Source organism: Octopus sinensis, unplaced genomic scaffold (assembly GCF_006345805.1).
Source record: "Octopus sinensis unplaced genomic scaffold, ASM634580v1 Contig14909, whole genome shotgun sequence".
Lineage (NCBI taxonomy): Eukaryota > Metazoa > Mollusca > Cephalopoda > Octopoda > Octopodidae > Octopus > Octopus sinensis.
In genome coordinates, this window is record NW_021833435.1 from 1 (window position 1) to 26,966 (window position 26,966).

At 39.1% G+C, this 26,966-nt stretch overlaps 1 protein-coding gene across 2 annotated transcripts in view; it reads right to left on the minus strand.

Moving 5' to 3' along the window:
- Positions 1-2,573: 2,573 nt before the first annotated feature.
- The window catches only part of LOC115230207 (centromere protein I-like), a 30,762-nt gene continuing 6,369 nt past the window's right edge, over positions 2,574-26,966 (minus strand). Inside the window, exons 3-13 of one of the 2 annotated variants that reach the window (XM_036499550.1) lie at positions 24,032-24,162; positions 22,744-22,851; positions 21,238-21,333; positions 19,700-19,786; positions 18,027-18,134; positions 14,866-15,033; positions 13,663-13,783; positions 10,249-10,331; positions 6,934-7,051; positions 4,364-4,428; positions 2,574-3,226 (exon numbers count right to left, since the gene is read on the minus strand). In XM_036499550.1, the coding sequence (XP_036355443.1) occupies positions 2,990-3,226; positions 4,364-4,428; positions 6,934-7,051; positions 10,249-10,331; positions 13,663-13,783; positions 14,866-15,033; positions 18,027-18,134; positions 19,700-19,786; positions 21,238-21,333; positions 22,744-22,851; positions 24,032-24,162 (1,322 nt within the window). In that variant the 3' untranslated portion in view covers positions 2,574-2,989. The remainder of the gene's footprint in view (positions 3,227-4,363; positions 4,429-6,933; positions 7,052-10,248; positions 10,332-13,662; positions 13,784-14,865; positions 15,034-18,026; positions 18,135-19,699; positions 19,787-21,237; positions 21,334-22,743; positions 22,852-24,031; positions 24,163-26,966) is intronic. The other variant, XM_029800411.2, reaches the window with a different exon arrangement.

A 26,966-nucleotide genomic window follows, 5' to 3' on the forward strand; every position in this document is an offset into this window, starting at 1 on the left:
AGCTGGCATTCAATTGGCGTATCAAGTTTCGGGCATTTTGAATGGGTTTTGGATAGAAAATTCACAAAAAAGTCATTTCTATTGATTTTTTTAATGGCTTTGTGGGGTGACTGAGGAAATGTAAAGATGTGCATGACCACCCTTGGACGGTTTTGAATGACCATAGAAAATGCGAGCCCTCTAACTGAAAAATTGTGGATTTGTATAAAGGACACACACAGACAGACATTTTTGCTGTTATATATATAGAGATTCAGTCAACACATAGACTAATTTGCACTAGTAGATCGCTCAATCAAGGTAAATAACAAGGTGTCAGTGCTAAGTAGTGTGTAAGCATGAGCAGAATTAAGTAAGATGAAATATGGTCGGCACCTCAACTGTTAAATGGCAAATACACCTGCAGTTACTGTGGTAAATAAATCTCTCTTGTGGTGTAAAGGTGTGAAAACACCCTGTTTGTTCAGTGTTGCCATCTATGAGGAATCCCAGACATCGATGTTTCAAGTTTGACTTTTTTCAGGATGTGCCTAAGGGAGATTTATTTTCTCCACAGTAACTGCCTTTTAGCAGTTGAAATATGTGACAAACATATTTCAACTTCCCTAATTCTGCTCATAATTATACACTGCTTAATGCTGACACTTTGTTTTATTTATATATATATATATATTTAAGCAAAAAAGCTAGTTCTAAAATCTAAGAGATTGTCATAGTAGTTGTACTAGAAAGTAATGCTCGTAGCCACTTTAACATGGACATCTCCTCTAGCTGGTTAACAATGCACAGCTGCATCTGATACATTGCAAGCAGGGGAGCAAACTCCTACCACACGCACATGGTGGATAATATTGTTTTGCTAAATTACCTATCAAAGGATGGCAAATAATCTTATTGGTCAAAGAAATTTGAAACCATGGTATAACCGGTAATAAAAATAACAAGGTAAAAGTTTTTATTTTTCATTTACTTCGAAAATTGCTATTAGATCGTGATTTTGGCCATGTTGGCTGCTATTTCTAGCATGTAAAAATTACCTGTTAAAGGGTAGTTTTCTTTTGTGTTTAAATGTACACTATTTTAAAATATTATATATATATATATATATATATATATATATCACCTGTGTCGGTGGCACATAAAATCACCCACTACACTCTCGGAGTGGTTGGCGTTAGGAAGGGCATCCAGCTGTAGAAACACTGCCAGATCTGACTGGACTGGTGCAGCTTTCGGGCTCCCCAGACCCCAGTTGAACCGTCCAACCCATGCTAGCATGGAAAGCGGACGTTAAATGATGATGATGATGATGTACACATACCATCATTCTTGTTTAACGTCCACCTTCCATGCTGGCATAGGTGGGAGGTTTGACAGGAGCCGGCCAGGCAGAAGCCTGCACCAGACTTCTGTGACTGTTTTGGCAGGATTTTTACAACTGGATGCCCTTCCTAACACCAACCACTCAGCTGAGTAGACTTAGTCCTTTTTTATGTGGCACAAGCACAGGCAAGGTCAGTTTTGACAGGGTTTTTACAGCTGGATGTCCTTCCAAATGCTAATCACTTTACAGTGTGAGCTGGATGCTTTTTAAGTGGCACCTGCACTAACAGAGTCACCAAGTACCTTGTAAGACAAGAAAAAAAAACTTTTGAGAGGGGAAAGGGAATTGGAGAAGGTGATCTTCTGTCAGATGATGAAAGGTTATAGTGAGACAGGTACAGAAAGAGGTGCCTTGCTGTAGAGGAAGTACAAGGTTACCCGGCTGGAGAGAGAGAGAGAGATCAGAAATGAAAACAGAAACAGGTGTGCTGCTGCAAAGGAGATACATGGTTACCCAACCCGAGGGAAGTGCAGGAGAAGGAGAGAGAATGTGGGAGAAAGCAGGATAGAGATGGTAGCAGAGTGCCGGGCATACTCACAAAGGCGGGGGATCCGAATATAAAGAGGATGGTTGAGTAAAGGAAAAGAGAGATATAGAGGGTGGCAAGTGTCAGGGCATATTCTTGAGGTTCAGATGTCATAATATATATTCTGAGCCGGTAGAATTGTTAGCACGTCAGATAAAATGCTTAGCGACATTTTGTCTGAATTTACGTTACAAGTGCAGGAGTGGCTGTGTAGTAAGTAGCATGCTTACCAACCACATGGTTTTGGGTTCAGTCCCACTGCGTGGCACTTTGGGCGAGTGTCTTCTACTATAGCTTTGGGCTGACCAAAGCCTTGTGAGTGGATTTGGTAGACGGAAACTGAAAGAAGCCCGTCGTATATATATATATGTATATATGTATGTATGTGTGTGTATGTGTCTGTTCCCCAACATCGCTAGACAACCGATGCTGGTGTGTTTACGTCCCCGTAACTTAGCAGTTCGGCAAGACAGACCGATAGAATAAGTACTAGGTTTACAAAGAATAAGTCCTGGTGTCGATTTCTTTGAGTAAAGGCGGTGCTCCAGCATGGCTGCAGTCAAATGACTGAAACAAATAAAAGAGTAAAAGAATATATATATATATATATATATATAAATATATATATTTGGTAGGAATAGATATATTAATATTTGATCCAGCTAAAACAATGCAAAGTGCACTGTGACCAGCAGTGTATAACAACATCCAGTAGTCTGGTTGATCACACAATCTCACAAGTATAGCTGAAAGACTTCAACTAAAGTAAACCCAAAATAGACTCAGTGGGATGTGATTGCAATGTAGAACATTGTGAGGGACAGAACAGGTAAAGCAGCTAACGATGATTTGTTCATGAAGAGCCTAATTATGAACTGGTTCAGCTACTCTTAACAATTGGATGGGTTTCCTCCAGAAACTGTTCAGCCCCAGTTCAAGTAGACATATGATCAAATACATTCTGGCAATTACGATCCTGTCTTTTTTTCTTTCTTCTATCAGACACAGTTTACCTAGGATTACATCACTCAACATGTCCTTCCTTCCGTTTCTTTTCTAAGACAGTAGGGTCTTTCCCCTCAATCCTCCACTAACTCATTCACACACAAATGCATAAAAATGTTTAACAATAAAGCATTCAACACCGATAACAGAGAACAAAAAAAAAAAGAAAGAAAGAAAGAAAGAAGGAATAGATACTCATATTCCACTGCAATAGCACTCTTGGTGGTCTTTGATTTCCTTAACAAATGAAGATGGTGCCATTTATTTATATAATTGGTGACTAGTTCTGTCAATGTTATTAGAATCCGGCACTGAATAAAACAAAACAAGGATTAGTCATAGACATTTACAAGAACTATAAAGAGATTTAAAAGCGGTGCTCCAGCATGGCCACAGTCAAATGACTGAAACATGTAAAAGAGTAAAAAAGATTAATATTGTTGTGTGTCAGTAAGTCTCAATTTAGTAAACTAAAGGAATGAGTTTATGTTTATGTGCCAATGCTTTGTACATTCATTGTATCTGTCGAAAGTATTATTTATATCTGTATTTTCTGATGAACGGCATTGTTAGAAACTGCAGAGAAGGCCTCTGAGTGGGTTTGGGATGAAGAGGGGAGATTACTGCTATTGGGATGCTAAGTTGGGACTTGATCAATCCTGGCTGGGTCAACTGGGTGAGTGGGGTTTGATGTTAGAAGACCCAAACCCCAGTGGAGACCCTAGAAACATCACTGAACATTTGCAAGATGCATCTTAGAAACTAATAACAATCTCCTCATCCCATATCCCTCTGCCTCCTCTTCCCCAAAGTTTCTCTGCCTCCTTGACACTCCTCCTCACCTTCCTGCATGAAACCCCTACACTGGTCTTTCCTTCAAGGATTCACCCAGGTTTCCTCTCCCCATTAATCTATTGCTTCCTTCCAAACCCTTTTCTCTCATATCTTCTGCCCACACTAGCCCCTTATGATATTGGATAGCCCACTGCTTTTTCTCAACCCTGTCACTACTTCTGTGAAGTGGTTGAAGCTAAGAAGGGCAACCAACGATAGCAATCAGACCAAAGAGGCCCTTGGTCTATGACACATACACATTAGACCCTGTGAAACAATCCTACCTGTGCCAGTATAGAAACTAGATGTAAAGTGGTTGATATTAGGATAAGCAGCCAGCCATGGCAACCAGGCCAAGGACATTGGTGCAGGAGTCAGTCCATCGACTCATCAAACCCTGTCACACTGACCAACCTGTGCCAGCACAGAAGCTAGATGTTGAGGAAGATGAAGAAGAAGAAGGAAGAGGATAAATACAGAGGTCAAGCATTTCAGAGCATTCTCTTGAAATAAAAAGAAATGATTATCACATTTGCAAAAAGTAAATATCAATTGAAACAGAATGAAGAAGAGAAGAGAAATATTAAAAGAGTAATGCAATATTCTGATTTTACCTTTAAATAAGTTCCACGTCGGAAAAATATTTTCCTCAGGGGATCTAACAGAATCTGATGTAGTTCTGAATACGATATTTGAAAGGAAAATTAGAAAAGACAAAAAAATGATAGATATCAGTAAGAAAGTAAAGATTTACAATAACTTATCACTGAAAATATAAAATTTTTAGATAATTTCTTCCTTGAATTAAAAAGTTTGCAGGTGTAGCTTTTGTAAAAGCTGCAAACCTAGGCCACGTCTGATCCAAAAATCTGATTCAAGCCCAGGCTATCCCTGCTCGAATAATCAATGGTGACTTCACCAATTAATATTCTGCAATAGTTGATAATATACAAGATGAGCTACAATGAATCACCTCATCACAAAGTGCGTATGCATGGGATTAGGGACCACAAGTGGCCTTGTGTTCCCACTGAAACTATAAACATGAAATCTACACCCCAACAGCAAATGACAACCATAGCTACAGTGTTCAAGCTTCACTACAGCTGACTGTCTGACATGGTGAACTCGCTGGTTGGAGCTGGTTCATTTCAGTCCAGGGTAATGCCACAACAAGCACAAGTATTGGATGAGATACCTTGCAATAATTGTTTCAGCTCTTAGCATTCAGAGTTCAAATCCCACCATGGCCTACACAATCGACTCAGATGCAAACATTGAGGCCAAATCTCCAGTCTGAAAGATTAACCACCTACGTCCCCCAACCACCAGTATCAAAGACCCTATAAAGGGTCATGGGCACCACCCTTCCTGCCTCACTAAAAGATTTAAAAAAATAAAAACGATTACCAAGAACTAAGTAAAAACTTTCAAGAGTTTCAGCTGAGAAAATAGACAAGTTGTCATTGCGTTTAAAAACACACAGAATGTAAGGATCTTTTCGGTTGATGCCAAAGATTTGGTAATTTTAAGATCAAGTAAAAATTTTCAAACTTGGAGTGTTGAAACTCTTTTACTTGTTTCAGTCATGCTGGAGTACCACCTTTAGTCGAGCAAATCGACTCCAGGACTTATTCTTTGTGAGCCTAGTACTTATTCTATCGGTCTCTTTTGTTGAACCACTAAGTTATGGGGACATAAACACACCACCATCAGTTGTCAAGCGATGTTGTGGGGACAAATACAGACGCATATATATATATACATATATATGATGGCTTCTTTCAGTTTCTGTCTACAAAATCCACTCACAAGGCTTTAGTCGGCCTGAGGCTATAGTAGAAGACACTTGCCCAAGGTGCCACGCAGTGGGAGGACTGAACCCCAAACCATCAAACTTGGAGTGTTGATGTAAATTTTCACACTGAATCTGGGATTCATTTATTCCCAGGAAAATTTAGAAAAATATTACAGAGTTTCAAAGTTTGATAACTTAGTTCAGGCAGACAACAGGAATTGGAAGATGAAAACCTTCTGGAGGATAACTGTCAGAAAATGACAAATGATAGATACAACACAGCAGAAAATGATATCACTCATCAAAACTTGAGGTGGTTAAAGTGTCACAGTGATGCAAGTTCCATGTCTTTCTTACAATGGAAACAAGGCTGACTACAGCTTTGCTATTTTCTTTGGAAACAAACACCAAAGTGAGATGTATGGTTGAGAATAAAACTGAAGAAATATGAAATCTCTGACAGCAACCAAAATGATCTGAATATAGTGGTGGTTAATCTAGTCAAATATTTCATTTATGTGTCGGTGGCACATAAAATCACCCACTACACTCTCGGAGTGGTTGGCGTTAGGAAGGGCATCCAGCTGTAGAAACACTGCCAGATCTGACTGGCCTGGTGCAGCCTTCGGGCTTGCCAGACCCCAGTTTAACCGTCCAACCCATGCTAGCATGGAAAGCGGACGTTAAACGATGATGATGATATTTCTAATTGTGACCATTCTATTTTATTCTAAGACTTACAATTTATAAGCATATATTTCTTTTATCTTTTACTCGTTAGAATGCTGCCATGCAACGGTGCAACCTTGAGAGAAATGGAAACAGCAACACTGCCATAACTTACATGGAAACCACGAATGTGCTTTTAAGGGAGGTAAGAGAAACACTTGAAAGTCAATGTAAGATCGTAATACTTCATGTAAAGTAACTATAACAAATAATCCAGAACCTTTGTGTGTTACAGGATTGATCTCATAATCTAATCAGTTTGCGCCAGTCACGAGACCAAACATCCCTGAAAGTTTCATCTGAATCCATCCAGCAGTTCTTGAGATATCTTGTCCACAGACAAACAAACAAACACAACTGAAAAACAATACCTCTGCCTTTGCTAAGGCGGACGTAATAACATTAACAATGAAAGCTATAGGGAGACCACCAATAAAAAGTTCTCATCTAATTTCAATCAAAGTGATTTACATATCACCATGAATTCAAAAAGCAGTTATCGTTTTTTATTCCATTCCAGAGTTCAGAATTAGCTCTTTCATGTCAACAATCTTGTCATTCTCTATTTCTGTCTTTTTTTTGAGGATAATCAAAATATAATAAATATATTATTAGTAAAACATAAATCATTAACTATATTTTAAAAACCATACTTACCTGAAAACTTGTGTATTCGGATGTGTGGAATCAATTTAAAAATGGACTGATTAAAATGAAATCCATCCCAAGTATCAAGGAACTGGTACAGAAAATATTCAATAGCTGGGGTGCCTTCCTGATTGGGGTAGAAATAAAATATAAATGAATTAATTCATTACCATCATGCTAAAATAATTCTGTAAGAAAAATGCAATAACAAAAAAAAAAGTCTAAATCCACATTCTCCATAAGCCCTGGGGTTGATTTGTCCGACTAAAGGCAGTGCTCCAGCATGGCCGCAGTCAAAATGACAAACAAATAAAAAAATAAAAGAATCTTGAGCTTGTATAATCAGGACTGACCTAGTGCTCATTCATACAATTCTATAAATAAACCTCTTTTAACACTTTTTATTAAAGATTAACCAATCATGAAAAAAAATGAGAAACCTGTTTTTCACCAAACATGTATTACAAAATGATGTTTCGCATTGATTATATAAGTTGAAAAATATCTATATATATAAAAGTGAAGTTGTGTGAGTGTCTGTCTCCTACGATTTAGATTCCTAACTACTCCCACATTTTGCGGTGCAGTTTAACCAAATTCGGGTATCTTATAGTCGTGATTCATATCGAGCCCGTCTGGGTATTAGCGCGCGTCTACGATGAGTCTACAATTTAAAAATAATTTAACATCATTTTTTTCCATTTCTTCCAATTTTATCGTGTGTCGATGGCGGCGGAGTTGGCGTCCATGCTCACACCTGCACCCGTGTTGCTTCTCCCCCCCTCGTGAAGCTGTGGGGAAGGGAGTGTAAGGAAATCAACGTCGTAAAGCGTTGTCAAGGAGACCAGCGTTCTTTTAGAACGACGACTTCATGGCTTGAAGTCGCCAAAACAGAAATCGCTAAAAAAGCTGAAACAGATCCACAAAAACGGCAAAAACCGCCACACAGGGCAGGTTTCCTGTGCAAACAATTTGCACAACCGAATGTTTTAGTTGTTGCACAAATCTTTATATATAAAAGTGAAGTTGTGTGTCTGTCTCCTGCGATTTAGATTCCTAACTACTCCCACATTTTGCGGTGCAGTTTAACCAAAACCGGGTATCTTATAGTCGTGATTCATATTGAGCCCTTCTGGGTATTAGCGCGCGTCTACGATGAGTCTACGATTTTAAAAATAATTTAACATCATTTTTTTCCATTTTAATGCATTTTTTTGCTATTATATAAGGGAAGTAACTCTCTAAAAATGTCTACGATGAGTCAACGATTTAAAAAAATTTACTATAATTTTTTTGCTATTTTTTGGCTATAACTCTCTAAAAATGCTTTATAGTTATTTCCCTTACAAACCCGAGCAACGCCGGGCGATACTGCTAGTATAATATATAAGCAAACGGAAAACAGACACAGAAGGCAACCAAATCCTCATCAGTTATCGCCCAAAGGATCCAATGACGAAAGTGAAGCAAGTTAGCAATAACAGTTTTGAAAGGGACGTAACTCTGTGTTAGTCCCTGACTGAACTTAGCAATGTTTCCCTAAGACCACATAAATCTCACCTAACACTTAGAATTTGTCCAAAGGAAAGAAAAGGGCTGCTCCCCATCTTTCAAATAATAATCTTGAAAGAAAGTAATGAGAGTCATTAAAAAGGAAACGATAATGAATTCAACGTTTTAGCTTCATTCACTTCTTTCTTCTCTCAACAATTCATTGATGTTGTTTTACTTTAGGTCAGCCTCAGTCAAAAAAAATCTATAATCAGAGACATTCCATCCTTGCTCATTTTGAATTTTTAGGGACTTCTAGGACTATATTATCTAATATGACCTATTGGCTTAATATCTCAAGATAATTCATGCAGAAAAACGCTTTGCCAGAGAGTTGCAGCTCTTGAAATGAAAGATGAAACAAATGTGGAGTGTAGGGGATGAAACACAGCAGATAAATTGCAAGACAATGAGGTACAAATGTTTCAGTGGGGCTGGCCTGGCTGGAAGGGACCAAGAGTTTGTTCGTTCAGAAAAATTCTTTAAAAACAAAGAAAAAAAGACCTAATTACTTTTCTACTACTGATTAGGTTTTCCCAACAAAGCAACCCTTCGATGAAAATAATATTTAGCAATTTCTATAATAACAATATACTAGAATATGAAGCACTTCAATTTTTACCAAAAAAGAAAACAAACCCAGTTGTAGTAAAGGTAGAAGTAGGAAAGGAATGGCCTGGGAGTCCATGGTTGAATTATGGTGATGAATGGGACTTCGTCAATAAGTTTTAACTGATTTCCTTTGAGTATGGTCCAAGATGTTTGTACATGTAGCTTCAGCATTGTTCTACGTTGGAGTGGCTGTGTGGTAAGTAGCTTGCTTACCAACCACATGGATCTGGGTTCAGTCCCACTGCGTAGCACCTTGAGCAAGTGTCTGCTATTATAGGCTTGGGCCAACCAAAGCCTTGTGAGTGGATTTGGTAGATGGAAACTGAAAGAAGCCCGTCGTATATATGTATATATATATATGTGTGTGTGCATATGTTTGTGTCTGTGTTGGTTCCCAAACAAGGCTTGACAACCGATGCTGGCGTGTTTATGTCCCAGTAAGTTAGCGGTTCAGCAAAAGAGACTGATAGGCTTACAAAGAATAAGTCCTGGGGTTGATTTGCTCGACTAAAGGCGGTGCTCCAGCATGGCCACAGTCAAATGACTGAAACAAGTAAAAGAGTATATTGGAGAAGTTCTCTAACATGGGTATTAAGTGAGCTTTATCAAAAGTCAGCCACTAAATATTCTGACTTCAAAAAGGAAACCTAATATGAGATTGCCACACAAAAGATCATCAATCATAGGTGCAGGTATGGCTGTATGGTAAGAAATTTACTTCCCAACAACATGGTTCCAGGTTCAGTCCAACTGCATGGCAGTTTGCACAGGTGTCTTTTACTATAACTCTGAGCTGACCAAAGCCTCGTGATTGAATTTGGTAGACAGACACTGAAAAGAAGCATGTCGTATATGTATGTGTGTGTGTTTGTGAATGTGTGCCTTTGTGTCTGTGTTTGTCCCACACCACCTCCTGGCAACTGATGGTTAGTTTATGTCCTTTCTGTAACTTAGCAGCTCAGAAGTAGACTGATAAAACAAATATATATCTGATTCAGAATGCTTCAAGTTGGTGCCCCGGCATGGCAGCAATATCTATAATAATAACATTCTACAATATCGAGAACTTTAATTTTTGTCTAAAAAAGAGAAATAACATCAAAAAACAAAGTAATTTACAATTATCAAAATCACAGAAAATAAAAAAGGTAAAATAAGTACCTTAGTACGACGCATGAACCCTGCTAACTTTGACAGAAACTCTTCCAGATAATCATAATTTGGTACACTGTTTTCTATAAAAGCTGCAGAAGAAAATAAAGCATACTGGATTCAGTAAGAATAAAAATCTGAGATAAGATGGCATACGTATGTACACAAATATATATATATACTAGCAGTATCGCCCGGTGTTGCTCGGGTTTGTAAGCGAAATAACTATATAAGCATTTTTAGAGAGTTACTTCCCTTATAGATGCCAATTCGGGCTTTCTTAGCCATTTCTGTTTTGGTGTCTTCAAGCCATGAAGTCGTTGTTCTAAAAGAACGCTGGTCTCCTTGACAACGCTTTACGACGTTGATTTCCTTACACTCCCTTCCCCACAGCTTCACGAGGGAGGGAAGAAGGGGGAGAAGCAAACAGGTGCAGATGTGAGCGTGGACGCCAACTCCGCCGTCATCGACACACGAAAAATTATGCATTAAAATGGAATAAAAAATGATGTTAAATTATTTTTTAAATCGTAGACTCATCGTAGACGCGCGCTAATACCCAGACGGGCTCGATATGAATCACGATTATAAGATACCCAAATTTGGTTAAACTGCATCGCAAAATGTGGGAGTAGTTAGGAATCTAAATCGAAGGGGACAGACACTCACACAACTAGTTTTATATATATAGATATACACACACACACACATATATATATATATGTACATACATATGTTAATGGTTGTTTATGTTCATTTATCATGAAAACAATTTGACATTAATTTGATGGGTTACTTTATACTTCTCTAGAGTACAAATTCATAATTCTTAAACAAGAATACTGTTGACAGAGACTTTGAAGTTTTGGCCGGTTAAGCCATTGTTGGACTGTCTTATAATAGCTTAACTGACTTAAACTTTGAAATCACTGTCAATAATGTTCTTGCTTAAAAATAATAAGCACATACATTATGGGCCCTCCCTTCATTGGATGACGCATGAGAAGTCAGCCATTTCTAGCTGTAGAACCACACAGGCGACTTGTTTATAGTAAATAAATGTATGTGCTGAATATTAGCTCACTCCCTCCATCAAATCGACATACTTGTACAGGTGCACAACATGCCACATGTCAGATGAGGAAATGCTTGCGGAGCAATGTGAAATGAAGTGTTTTGCTCAAGAATACAATGCCATACTCTTTTACTCTTTTACATGTTTCAGTCATTTGACTGTGGCCATGCTGGAGCACCGTCTTTAGTCGAGCAAATCGACCCCGGGACTTATTCTCTTGTAAGCCCAGTACTTATTCTATCGGTCTCTTTTGCCGAACCGCTAAGTAACGGGGACGTAAACACACCAGCATCAGTTGTCAAGCAATGCTAGGGGGACAAACACAGACACACAAACACATATAACACATACATATATATATATATATACATATACATATATACGACAGGTTTCTTTCAGTTTCTGTCTACCAAATCCACTCACAAGGCATTGGTCGGCCCGGGGCTATAGCAGAAGACACTTGCCCAAGATGCCACGCAGTGGGACTGAACCCGGAACCATGTGGTTGGTTAGCAAGCTACTTATCACGCAGCCACTCCTGCACCATGTATATATATATATATATAATATATATATATATATATATATATATATATATATATAGGTATGTTGGTGCAAACAGGAAAAATATAACTCAAAACATGAGTATATTCTTTCACTCTTTTACTTGTTTTAGTCATTTGACTGTGGCCATGCTGAAGCACCATCTTTAGTCGAACACATCAACCCCAAGACTTCTTTGTAAGTCTAGTACTTATTCTATCAGTATCTTTGGCTGAACTGCTAAGTTACAGGGGCGTAAACACACCAGCATCAGTTGATTGTTGGGGGACAAACACAGACACACAAATACATAAACACAGACATACATACACACATATATATATATATATATATATATATATATATATATATATATACGAGGGCTTGTTTCAGTTTCCATCTACCAAATCCATTCACAAGGCTTTAGTCGGCCTGAAGCTGCAGTAGAAGACACTTGCTCAAGGTGCCATGCAGTATATATTTTATTAATATTTAGCAGAAGCAACAGAATGACTCAAGGTCTGAAAGTTTTTTGCATTGGCATTATCAAACTAGCTACAGGTTGAAGGTTTGTGTGCTTATATAGCTGCTGATAAATAAAATATAATATTTCCCTATGGAATGTTCTAGAAGAAATTACAAAATGTCATGTGGATAATTCAAAAGTTTGTACAATTAGGTCATTCAATAAGCAAATAGATAAATAAGAAAGAAACAAAGTAAAAAGAAAAAAAATATAGTGGCATCATACATGCATACACACATATACACACACATACCAAAACAAATCCCACAAAATTTGCACATATACATGAGAATGTGCACATGAATTAGGAGTATGGATTTGAGTATGGACACACATATACATGCACACGCATGTACACATACATCATCATCGTTTAACATCCGTTTTCCATGCTAGCAAGGGTTGGACAGTTCGACCGGGGTCTGGGAAGCCAGGAGGCTGCACCAGGCTCCAGTCTGATTTGGCAGTGTTTCTACAGCTGGATGCCCTTCCTAACGCCAACCACTCCGTGAGTGTAGTGGTGCTTTTTACATGCCACCAGCACAGGTGCCAAGGGAGGCTGGGAACGGCCACGATTGGTTGGTGCTTTTTACGTGCCACCTATATATGTCAATGTGTATGTGCTTATGTTTACCAGTCTAAACCCAATGCTGATGTTTCTGTTGCGTCTCTGTCTGTCACCTAACTTAGTGGCTTGAGAATTAGTCAAAATGAACGTCTAAAATCCTTGAGGGACATGACCCAGAATGGCCACAATCGAAAGACAGAAACCACTGCAAACAAGAACAAAAATGAAAGATGAGACAAAAGTCGTTTTTTTTAAAATTACAGTCGTTGCCAGAGCAGCTAACTGGTTTCTGTGCTGATGGCATGTAAAAATGACCATTCGAGCGTGATCGTTACCAGTTCGCCTTACTGGAACTTGTGCTGGTGCCACGTGAAAAACATTCGAACGACGTCGTTGCCAGTGCCACTGGACTGGCTCCTGTGCAGGTGGCACGTAAAAAGCACCATTTGAGCGTGGCCGTTACCAGTACTGCCTATCTGGCCCTCGTGCCGGTGGCACGTAAAAGCACCCACTACACCCTCGGAGTGGTTGGCGTTAGGAAGGGCATCCAGCTGTAGAAGCTCTACCAGATTAGATTGGAGCCTGGTGCAGCCATCTGGTTCGCCAGTCCTCAGTCAAATCGTCCAAACTATGTTAGCATGGAAAGCGGATGTTAAACAATGATGATGATGACAGTTAAAGGACTTCAAAGAGATTCCTGTAAAGACTTACCATCATAACAAGTGTGGTAGAGCCACCAATTAAACTGGCCTGTTACATGTCGGTTTTTGTTGTATGTGATCAGGTACTGAAGCAACGGATTATCAATCACAGAACCAATTTGAATTGGTAGCTACAAATAAAGATTAAAAAAGATAATTATAAAATGCCCAAGAGTCACTTGCTGTTTTACAAAACATTGCAATTCTTAACTCTAACAAATGATCTCATGTTATACCACTTACATCTGATGAAAGTTTACCTGTAATTATTATTAGATTGCTTTAGATCAGCATTCTTTAAATAAACTCAGGACACAAATAAACACTGTATTTCCCAGTGAATAAGACATGCTTTTTTAACAAAAGAAATCTCTGAAAGAGTGACCCCAGGTTCTATATGGGCCTCTCATAAGCTAATTTTGTTCTTGATGCACGCTTTTTCTGAATATTCATAACTGAGATTAGGGTGTGTCAAATATGCTACTACATCTTTTATGACATCAAAAATGGTATTGTATCAGGTTGGAATGTAAGTTTTATCCAATTTTCTAGATGAAATTTTAGATGACATTTATTAAAGTATTGTCTCTTGTTGTCAAGCACAGAATGAAACAACAAGTAATTTATATTTTCTTCTTTCAGGCTAAAAGAATATTGTTCACTCTTCTCCATGTTCACCCCACATTGTTTGTCCCACCAAAGAACATAGACGTGCTTCAGTCTGAGTTTCATAAGGCATCAATGCGAGTGCAGCAGTAAAATCCATTCAGAGCACTTATGGAGATGATGTAGTGAACCAAAGAAGTGGCAGGCGATGGTGTTCCTGTTTCTGAAGTGGAAATTTAGCTTATATAATAAGCCAAATGAGGACTGTCCAGAATATTTTGATTCCCAAGTGTTGGATGATGTTATCACAGCAAATTCTGCCCCTAGTGCTAGGGATCTCAAGAAATTTAAAGTAAGCCATACGACTATCCTACACAAACTGAAAAGAATTGGCTTATGATCCATCAGAAGTTATGAATAGGGATCACATATCTTAGGACTTTGTTATCCAGCATAAAATAACCCCCACACATTATACATGTCTTACATTATTTATTGACTGTGTTATCTTTAAGAAACATTTGTTAATTACCTAAATCAGTGATTCTCACATAAGGTTTATTTAATCAAAATGGGAAGGAAAATAAGGAAAAAAAGCTGCTCTTACTTGAATTTGATCGATATACCGAAGAAGGTCTTCAAATGTCAGTATCCTGTGGAATGAAACTGTTTCAGGAAAGTGGTCCTGCCTCACAATATGAGAAGTTGGTACATAATCATTTATTGAAGATTGAACCTGAGGAATTAATTTACTCAGTTTGGCTTTCTTTCGAACCTGAAAGACAAGACAATGATATTATTTCACTTTAAGAGAGGTTGGGGTCCACCAAGGTTCAGTCCTCAGCCTCCTCCTATTTATCATAGTCCTCCAAGCAATAATGGAGGAATTCAAGACAGGATCCCCTGGGAGCTCCTCTATGCTGATGACCTTGCTCTAATTGCTGAGTCACTATCAGAACTTGAGGAGAAGTTTCAGTGAAAAGGACACAACTAAAGTTGTAACATTCCTCTTAAATTATTTATGGCAGTGGATCTCAAGTGGGGTCCATATGAGATTTTGTTCATGAAAAAAAATCATGTGAATTAAATTGGTTATATTTCTATAATAACACAAAATATTTTAATATCTTTTATATAATTCCAAATAATATTTAATTATAAAAATATAAATTGTTTTTAAACATAGAGAAACATTATAAAAATATATAAACATATTTTAAACAATAGGCGCAGGAGTGATTGTGTGGTAAGTAGCTTGCTTACCAACCACATGGTTCCGGGTTCAGTCCCACTGCGTGGTGCCTTGGGCCGACCAAAGCCTTGTGAGTGGATTTGGTAGAGGGAAACTGAAAAGAAGCCCGTTGTATGTATGTATATACATATGTGTTTGTCCCCACCAACATCGCTTGACAACTGATGCTGGTGTGTTTACATCCCTATAACTTAGCGGTTCAGCAAAAGAGCCCAATAGAATAATTACAAGGCTTACAAAGAATAAGTCCTGGAGTCGATTTGCTCGACTAAAGGCGGTCCTCCAGCATGGCCACAGTCAAATGACTGAAATAAGCAAAAGAGTAAATATATATACACACACACACACACACACACACATAGATATACATTCATACAAGTGTTGCATATGCACATATATATCATCATCATCGTTTAACGTCCGTTCTCCATGCTAGCATGGGTTGGACGGTTCGACCGGGGATCTGGGAAGCCAGAAGGCTGCACCAGGCTCCAGTCTTATCTGGCAATGTTTCTACAGCTAGATGCCCTTCCTAACGCCAACCACTCCGTGAGTGTAGTGGGTGCTTTTTATGTGCCACCTGCACAGGTGCCAGGCGAGGCTAGCAACGGCCACGGTCGGATTGGTGTATTTTACGTGCCACCGGCACGGAAGCCAGTCGAGACAGCGCTGGCATCGGCCACGAGTCGGATAGTGCTTTTTACGTACCATCAGACCAGGGACCCTGGCTGGTTCAATTCGATTTCGATTCGATTTCGCTTGCCCCAACATGTCTTCGCAAGCAAAGAGGTTTGGCATGGGTGCCTGTCGTCGGATGAGGTTCTATATCGACTTCGCTTGCCTCAACAGGTCTTTGTGTCCAAGGGAGGAAAGGCATGCATAAGTGGGCTGGGCTCACTTGTCCTGCCTGGTCTTCTCATGTACAGCATATTTCCAAATATGCTATACACACAGGTTATATATACAGGTTATATATACATATACACATATATGCTGGCATGGCGCCATGTAATGTGTATGAATGAAGATGGTTGCATGAAAAGGTGTTGGTCTCTAATTATAGAGGGAACATGTAAAAAGAGTAGACCCAGGAAGATGTGGGATAAAGTAGTGAGAAAGGATCTATGAACGTTGGGACTTACAGAAGGGATGACAGGGGAGTGAGACTCTAGGTTTGTTGCACTTGAAAAGACACATCAAGCTAAGTAAAAACGTGGTTGCCCTTGCATGCAGGCTTGTCGCCTGCATCCCTCTCTAGTTGAGCATTCCAAACTTTGCAGTCTGGTAGGTGCTGGTGCCATGAAGAAAGTACCCATATCGGTACCACATAATGCACCCATGCTGGTGCTGCTTTGTTTGTTTGTTTGTTGAGCAAAGCGTTCTTCGTCCCAGAGCTCGCAAGATCGCCCCTCAGGATTGTCTGTAGTCGGAGAAGTAAGAAACGTGGTCCTTTGCTATTCATAAGACCTGCAGAAGAGAAAGCAGGTCAACCCCCGACACCGAGAGAATCGACGGATAGATGAATGCGCATCCAGGCTCAGCGGCTGCGTAGGAAGTCGGGGACAAGAAACAGGAAGAAAGAATGAGAGAAAGTTGGAGCAAAAGAGTACAACAGGGGTCGCCACCACCCCTTGCCGGAGCCTCGTGGTGCTTTAGGTGTTTTCGCTCAATAAACACACACAACGCCCGGTCTGGGAATCGAAACCGCGATCCTCCGACCGCAAGTCCGCTGCCCTAACCACTGGGCCCTTGCGCCTCCACTGCTGGTGCTGCTTAAAAGCACCCAGTACACTCTGTAATGTTAGGAAGGGTATCCAGCCATAGAAAGCATGCCAAACAGAGGTTAAATGATGATGATAGCAGAAGGCAATAATACAGTGAGACAAGACATGTGGGTAGGAGATGCACAGGTCGGGGGCAAGCAGAGAGCAATGATACAGTGGCACCGAGCCAAGAAGATAAGATCAGGGAGTAGGAAGTAATCATAGTACATGAAACAGAAATGTGAGGAAGAGATGTAAGTTCGCACAAGTTACTTTCTTTTAAAAAGTATTTGTTTTAAATCGAAGATTTATGTATGTGCTGAATATTAGCTCACTCCCTCCATCAAATCGACATACTTGTACAGGTGCACAACATGCCACATGTCAGATGAGGAAATGCTTGCGGAGCAATGTGAAATGAAGTGTTTTGCTCAAGAATACAATGCCATACTCTTTTACTCTTTTACATGTTTCAGTCATTTGACTGTGGCCATGCTGGAGCACCGCCTTTAGTCGAGCAAATCAACCCTGGGACTTATTCTCTTCTAAGCCCAGTACTTATTCTATTGGTCTCTTTTGCCGAACCGCTAAGTAACGGGGACGTAAACACACCAGCATCGGTTGTCAAGCAATGCTAGGGGGACAAACACAGACACACAAACACATACATATATATACGACAGGCTTCTTTCAGTTTCCGTCTACCAAATCCACACACACACACACACACACACAAAAAAGAAAAAAACTTACAGGACTTTTAGCAGATTTGTATGCTAAATTCCTTAATTCCAATCCCCTTCGTAGCTGAACACCTTGGATTATCTTTTGCAATCTTTGGTTTGGTATTCTATAAAAACACTGAAAAGTAGAATAGAGAGCAACACCACCAACAATAATAATAATATTAATAATAATAATAATAATAATAATAATAACAACAATAACAATGGTTTCAAATTTTGGCACAAGGGCATCAATTTTAGTGGGAGTGGGTAAGTTGATTACATCCACCCTAGTGCTAAGCTGGTGCTTATTTTATTAATGCTGAAAGGACGAAAGACAAAGTTGACTTTAGATGAATTTGAACTCGGAACTTAAAAGGTAGGCAATTGGTAAGCATTTTGTCCATTGCCTAATGTTTCAGTAAGCATGTCTATAGCATGCTTACTATTATTTGAAAAATTAACTAGCCTCATAGAAGATGAATTGCATAGCTTCCTGGAGAAGATAAAGGGATGCAGAAAGATGTCAAAGGGCACTAAATCAGCTGTATATCGATAGCATGATATTAAATTGATGTATGAATAAGAACACAGTTGTTGGTTGTATAACAAACTTGGGATGTGAAGAGACAGGAGAAATACCATTAAGCATCTCACCTGGCATGCAAGCAATTCTGTTAGTTACTTGCCTGATAATAAATGACAGTAATAATACGAGGGTAATCCCAAAAGTAAGGTCTCCAAAGTGCTGGCGACGCAGGGAAACTGTATGTGCAGCTATTGGCAACACTGTTGTGTTTGTTGTGCATGCGTTTGCCCCCTGTGTGCACCTCGCTGCCACACGCAGTCCTGGCTTGACAGTCTTATCTGATGGAGCTCCCCATCGACACTACTGCCAAGTGTGAAGTTCGTGCAGTTATTTGGTTTTTGAATGCAAAAGGCATTAAACTGATTGAAATTCATCACCAATTTATGGAAGTGTATGGTGAGTTGTGCATGGTAGTCAAAAACGTCTGCAAGTGGTGTAGGGAGTTTGCAGCTGGTTGTACTGAAATTCAGGACAAAGTAAGAAGTGGGCGACCATCAATTTCTGATGAAACAGTTGCAAAGGTTGAGTAAATCCTGCGTGAAAATCAGCGGATCACTCTGGATGATCTCCCCATTTTGGTTCCTAAGGTTTTCCGAAGCACCATTCATAGGGTTTTGAGTGAAAATTTGCAATACCAGGTGTGCACAAGATGGGTCCCATGAATGCTCACAGAAGGCCATAAATGGCAACCCACCTTATAGTCCGGACTTGGTACCCAGTGACTACCACCTGTTCCTTAAGTTGTAAGAACATTTAGCTGGAACACGCTTCAGCAATGACAACGAGGTGAAAGATAAGGTTCAACACTTCCTTAAAGACATGGCGGTGAGCTAGTATGACGTGGGCATACAAAAACTGCCCCAGCGCCTACAAAGGGCGATTATGTAGAAAAATAGATAAATGTTCAAACTTTAAAATGATGTAAACATCCTGGACAAACATTACTGTGATTTCTAAATATTTTTGGAGACCTTACTTTTGGGATTGCCCTTGTATTTATGTATATATTTCAGGCCATGCTGTTTGCAGCTTTGTGTAATAATACTCTCTTTATTACATAAGTAAGACTGATAGTAAAAAAAAAAAAGGAAAAAAAAAAAAATAATAATTACTTGATATTTTGGAAGTGACAGCCCTAATTTATCAGGCCGCAGCATCTTATATTTCGTCAGTAAACCAATTAATGAAGGGACATTCCCCTGAAAAGATAAAACATCAAATGAGAAAAAGATATATAATTTACATTCATTAATATTGAGTCCAGTTTGGAATGAAGGCAGCAGAAATGAAAATAAGGATCTTAGAACTTATATAATGAAGATACTGATTACTGGGGTAGACAGTTTCAGTCTATGATGTGTGACAGAGTAAAGTGCCTTCATTGTAAACATAGAGCAGTAATGCTTACAGAGTATAAACTCTGACTCTTGAGCTGGTTGACAAGATATCATACTGACAACAGAACCATATTAACTCTTGCAAACCATATTAACTGTAAAGCATTCAAAGGAGTTGAATCAAGCATGGAGAAGTCAACATTAAAATGATGATGATGATAGTCAGATAGGCAGATGGATATAGATATGCTTAGTAAATACAAAATTGGAACTGTTTATGATGCTAATCTCATATATGCTGTGTCAGTGTAGCAGTTTATTAGTACGCTCACCCACTCTAACACCATTTATGTAAATTAGGTCAGGTCTGGTTCAGTCAGTGGTGCACACTTTTGTGTCTCAGTAAACAAGTAATCAAATCCTGACGATGGCTTTAACAAAAGCTGAAACTAATCGATTAATTAACTTGATCCTTCTCACTGGCTGTCAAAAGGCCTATGATTTAACCAAGAGACCAATTGTCTTGGTAATAATTTTGTTATTCTAGCACACGCACAAATATAGAATTGCACAAATAGTCTGTATGTTTGATTTTTGAACACTTCAGTTTTTCTGAAATTCAAAGAAGATGAATATCAAGTCAAAGAGACAAATCTCAGGAATGACATACACACAAACATCACTAATCCAAACACTGAACTACTAAGAACCTTAATCAAATGAACCAAACCTTATGGAATGCCTGTTCACATTTAACTGTACAAGCAGGTCAGTGTTTTCCCATGCTAGTACTGGTTAAACATATATGTGACTGAGGCATTGTTTTACAGTTGGATGCCCTTCCTGTCGCTAACCCTTAGGTGATTTGCAAGTAAAGCATCGCTTATATCAAATGACTTTGAAAGAACAAAGTAACAAGCAATTTGTTTACAGAAGTGACAACACAGTTTGAACAATCACAGATACATACTTGCAAATGTGTGTGAATGCGAGAGAGGGAAGAGGAGAGTGAAAGTTCATGGATAAAATGAGAGAGAGAGAGAAAGAGAGAGAGAGAGAGAGATAGAGAGAGAGAGAGAGAGAGAGAGAGAGAGAGAAAAAGAGAGAGAGAGAGAGAGAGAGAGAGAGAGCATTCAAGATTGTGTTGGAGAGATAAGAGAAACTTGGCAATTTAAAACGTTCTAGAAATTCCATTAATTAGTCACAAAATTTGTTTGGCACCAGTCACATCACAAATCAATATTTTCGATTTTGCAGAACAGACAATGAGTATGGAAATAGCATTAAATGACAATGGCAATGAAACACTTTACCGTTTTCTTCCACAACAAAATCAGCTCATTTATTCGGAATAATGTAACATCAGGATATAAAGTCAGCTCACTCAAAATGTAACAGATTTCTGGGAGCTGAAGGAAGAGAAACAATTTCAAAATATGAGCAGAAGGAATCAGTTATAAACTGTAGACTAGAATGCGTTTAATACAAACCATTTTATTATTCACTCTGCTTCTTTAATAGAAAAATCATTCATTTTAAAGAATTCTGAACTAATTTAAAACTTTGCAGCATAGATTTTATATGAGAAACTTTTGTGAAGTTATGGTTCTGGTATTAGCATCAAGAAATGGTTAATTACTTCCAAATTTTTGACTATTTGAAAAATTGAAAGACATAAGCAGTGTATGTCTATAAGATAATATGGTCATGAAAGAATTACATTTCATATGACAGGCTACTGGTTGGATGGATGGATAGGCATGGCTCTGTGCTAAGAAGCTTGCTTCCCAACCACATGATTCCAGGTTCAGTCCAACTATGTGGCACTAGTCTTTGGTCAAACAAAGTACTATGAGTGGATCTGGTAGATGGAAGCTGAAAGAAACCTGTTCATCATCGTCATTTAAAGTTCGCTTTCCACATAGGCATGGGTTGGACAAGCGGGAGGCTGCACCGGGCCCCAATCTGATCTGGCAAGGTTTTTACAGCTGGATGCCCTTCCTAATGCCAACCACTCTGAGTGTAGTGGGTGCTTTTCATCATCATCATCATCATCGTTTAACGTCCGTTCTCCATGCTAGCATGGGTTGGACGGTTCGACCGGGGATCTGGGAAGCCAGAAGGCTGCACCAGGCTCCAGTCTTATCTGGTAATGTTTCTACAGCTGGATGCCCTTCCTAACGCCAACCACTCCGTGGTTTATATTTTTATATACCACAAGCACAGAAGCTAGTCAGGCTGCACTGGCATCAGCCACACTGAAATGGTGCTTTTTATGTGCCACCAGCATGGGTACCATTCAGGTGGCACTGGCATCAGCCATAACTAAAATTCACTCAGTTGAACAGGCCAGTCAGCCATGACAATGATTTCACTTGACTCAACAGTTCTTCTCAAGCACAGCATATTGACCAACAATTGAAGGGTGCTTTTAAACAGGCCAGTTACGTGACCACAATTACAATCTCATTTGGCTTGCCGGATCTTCTCAAGCACAGCAGATCTCCAAAAATTTCAGTCACTTGTCATTGCCCCTGTGAGACCCAACGTTTGAAGGCCATGCTTCACCACCTCATCCCATGTCTTCCTGGGTCTACCTCTACCACAGGTTCCCTTCACTGTTAGGGTATGACACTTCACACAGCTGTCCTCATCCATACACATCACATGACAATACTAGTGCAGTTGTCTCTCCCGCACACCACATCTGATGCTTCAACAAGCCAAATAACATCAGAAAATAAGGTTAGCAGTTCTAGCAATTTTATCAGAGATAAACCGTATACAGAAACACGAAGAAGAATTAGAAGGATACTTACAATATCATAATTTCTGAGAAGATAAAAGAACACATTGTACACTGCATGAAGCTTATCATAGGCATCCATGTATGGCATGACAAGTACAATCCAGTGAAATATTAATTTCTGAAATATTAAACGAGAAACATAATTAATTTACACATTTAGTGTTGTAAAGGAAATCAAACAGAGTTATGCAATGTGAAATAAAACTGAAATTACAATTTCATGGCCTGCTAATGTGTTTACATCAACATTATCTATGAGAATTTCTCTGCTCAAGAAACTTTGGGCAGCATTTTGCCTTTTCTATGTTCAAACATATTAAATTAGTCTGGCTGGGTGGTAAGAAGTTTGCTTCATAATCACACAATTCTAGGTTCAGTCCCACTCTGTAGCACCTGGGGCAAATGTTTTCTACTACAACCTTGGGGTGACCAAAGTCTTGTAAGTGGATTTTGTAGATGGAAACTGAAAGAAACCCATTGTGTGTGCATGTCTTGTCTGTCTCTCTCCATTGCTTGACTATCTATGTTTGTTTACATCCCCATGACTTAGCAGATTGGCAAAAGGAACTAATATATCAAATACCAGGATTAAAAAAAATAAACACTGGCAATGATTTGTTCAACTAACACTCTTCAAGGCAGGGTCCCAGCGTGGCCAATCTAATGAGTGAAACATGATCAAAGATAACTGTATTTCATTCAATGTCGCTTACTCTGGCTCTGGTTGTCAAACAGTGGTGTGGTACAAACACAGACACAAAAACACACACATGTATATATCTTATTTCTTTATTGCCCACAAGGGGCTAAACATAGAAGGGACAAACAAGGACAAAGGGATTAAGTCGATTACATCGACCCCAGTGCGTAACTGGTACTTAATTTATCGACCCCGAAAGGATGAAAGGTAAAGTCGCCCTCGGCGTAATTTGAACTCAGAACGTAGCGGCAGACAAAATATCGATAATTATTTCACCCGGCGTGCTAATGTTTCTGCCAGCTCGCCGCCTTACACACATGTATATATCTATATGACGGGCTTCTTTCAGATGGTCAGCCCAAGACTATAGTAGAAAACGCTTGCTTAAGGTGCCACACAGTGGGACTGAACCCAGATCCATGCAGCTGGGAAGCAAACTTCTTACTATGTAGCCAAGTCTGCACCTACAAATGTGGAAGTGTCATCTGTTAGGTGCATCACATTAACCTGCAAAGCACAGCACTCAGTCTTCTGTAATAGAACCAAATGGATTTATTTTAACATGATGTACAATGATAAAACTTTTTTATACACTCACCGTGAATGATGTATTGGCCTTTTCTGAAATAGCGAGATGATTTATACATGATAGAAGTCTGATGGCAGCTATTTGTGGGAAAGTGGTTTGTGGGATACAACATCGAATGAGATCACGACTGATCTGAATTCCTTATAAGGAAAATAAAAAAAAAATTAAAGAAAATTAAAATGAAACAAGAACAAACAATATGTGTGTGTGCGTATAAATTATATTAGAGCTAAATTCGACAGTTTGCATATAAGGAAACGAAAACACAATATCCTAAAAAAACAAAATATCAACTAGATTTTTTTATATATTTCTTTATTGCCCACAAGGGGCTAAACATAGAGGGGACAAACAAGGACAGACCAAGGGAGTAAGTCGATTATATCGACCCCAGTGCGTAACTGGTACTTATTTAATCGACCCCGAAAGGATGAAAGGCAAAGTCGACCTCGGCAGAATTTGAACTCAGAACGTAATGGTAGACGAAATACTGCTAAGCATTTCGCCCGGCGTGCTAACGATTCTGCCAACTCATAGTTTACTCAAAGTAGACACCTTCAGCTTCCATTCTGATCCTAAGATGGCTCCAGAGAGAGGTACATGTGTTCCTCACTATGCCCTAGAACACATCGTTGATCTTAGTCACCAGCTTGGCCTTGTTGTTGCAGCTAGAACAGTTGGTAACCTGTTGTATTATAACTGAGGGAATTAGGTGACCAGAATTTGGGGCTGGTGAAGTTGTAGAAATCCTCCAACAATTGCATCTGACCCCACACATATGGCTTCCAACAGCAAACCTCTCCAGCCAGGGTTTGACTGGTCTTCAGCATCTTCATATGACCATTTGAATTGTGCCGAAGGCCCTATTCAAAGATGGGTGGCATGACGTCACCTTCAATGGAGACGTAGCCAAAGAACCACCACAGTTTGGAGGAATCTTGGTTTTCATAACGTCTATGTCACATTTTGTAGCCTTTACAATGTTCACAGAGAATTGAGTGGCAGTCATGAAGTCAATATTCTGACACCCAGCATAATTCATGATAATACAGGTAACTCAAGTCCAATATTCAGATGGCTTTTAGTCCTCTATGCCAACTAACTTTTTCTCCACTACAACTTTAATCCTTATGCTCTCCAATGCTGTTGACTGTTCAATACATCAAGCAGTTCCTAAAGAAAAGAGACAAAAAAAAAAAAATCAAATTTAGCCAGAGCACCTTGTATGTATGTATATATATATATATATATATATATATATACGAGTAAAACGCCCCCCCCCCACCGTCCAATGGATGGTGCTGAGTTGTCAAACATTTAAACCAAATTTTCTCAAAACAACTTGTCTGACCATCCCATAGGCCTCCCCTTTGAGAAACACTGATTTAACCTAAATTTGAGACACCAGCAAAAGAAGAAATAAAGATAGACTTTTTTTCTATTCCAAAGAAAAACGATTTTATTCACACAAACATGCAACCAAACTTGCGCGTACAAATGCACGTTCCCACAGCTTTATCGATCACATTCTTACCTGGAATCTATTTTTGTAATTTTTTCAAGACTTATACACACCCTGATACCGTTGGTATCTACAAATCAAATTTGAGCGCAATCAGATGAAGGATGCCCGAGATCCTAGAAGACAAACACACAGACTGACAGACAGATCGGATTTTATATAATAGATAAGGAAACAGCAATTTTCAACTGCAACTTTGCACTGTCCAGTGTCTTGGGAGTGAAATTTGGTTGGCATAAACTATGCACAAGTCTGTCATATATACACACGTTTGCACATATTTTCTCTCAAGATTGTTTGTTCACTGATGTCAAGATTTAGACATCAATGAATAAACTAATGAACAGATGTATGAAATGAAGATATATTTCCTCCACAAAATGCACGAGATTACATAAAATAAGAAAACTAGAATTAAGTGTGATTACAATAGATAAAAGAAGGAATTTCACATTTTTTCTTTCATCTTTAGTCAATCAGTCATAATGTAATGGCTCTGCACACACAACAAATATGAAACAAGACAAAATGCTGAAAGGCAAGCTACCTTTCAGGTTGCTGCCCAGGCAGCTTGCAATAACACATCCAGAATTTGCAATTTCTCCATATGTGCTACCATAAGGAATAATCCTCACATTCACTCTTTTTAACTCATACACAATAATCTTGTACTTGTCGACAAAATATGCATACAGCCTTATATGCAAAGGACTTCACTATTTCATCCCCCTACCTATATGCATGAGGACAGCTGTATCATAGAGCACATGGAAGAGGACAACTGACTCATAATGCATGTGGATGAGGACAGCAGTCTCATAATGCATGTGGATGAGGATAACTGTTTCAAGGTGCATATGAATGAGGATAGCTGCATCAAGGTGCATATGGATGAGGATAGCTGCATCGAGGTGCACACAGATGACAATAGCTACATCAAGTTGTACATGGATGAGAACAGTTGCCTCCAAGAGCACATGGATGAGGACAGCCACACCAAAGTGCACATGGATGTTATTCCTGTAGATATTCACCAGCATCTCACCAATCTAGGTGGGTCTATAAAGATTATTAACACTGTAACCCATGTCTTTTTGACTATCATCCTCATCATTTAATGTCTGCTTTTCCATGCTGGCATAGGTTGGATGGCTTGAAAGGAACTGGCAACACCAGGGACCACACAAGTTTCCATAGTCTGTTTTGGTTTAGTTTTTACAGCTGAATGCCCTCCCAAATGCCAACTACTTTACAGAGTGCACTGGGTGTATTTTTCATGGCTCTAGCACCAGTACTTTTTACTTGGCACCAACACCAATGCCTCTTACGCAGCACTTTGGTTTTAAGATATCAATTCTGTTGTAATGGCCACGTCCTCTGGAGCACATCAATGTGCAACATAACTCCGTCCTCTGTCATCTC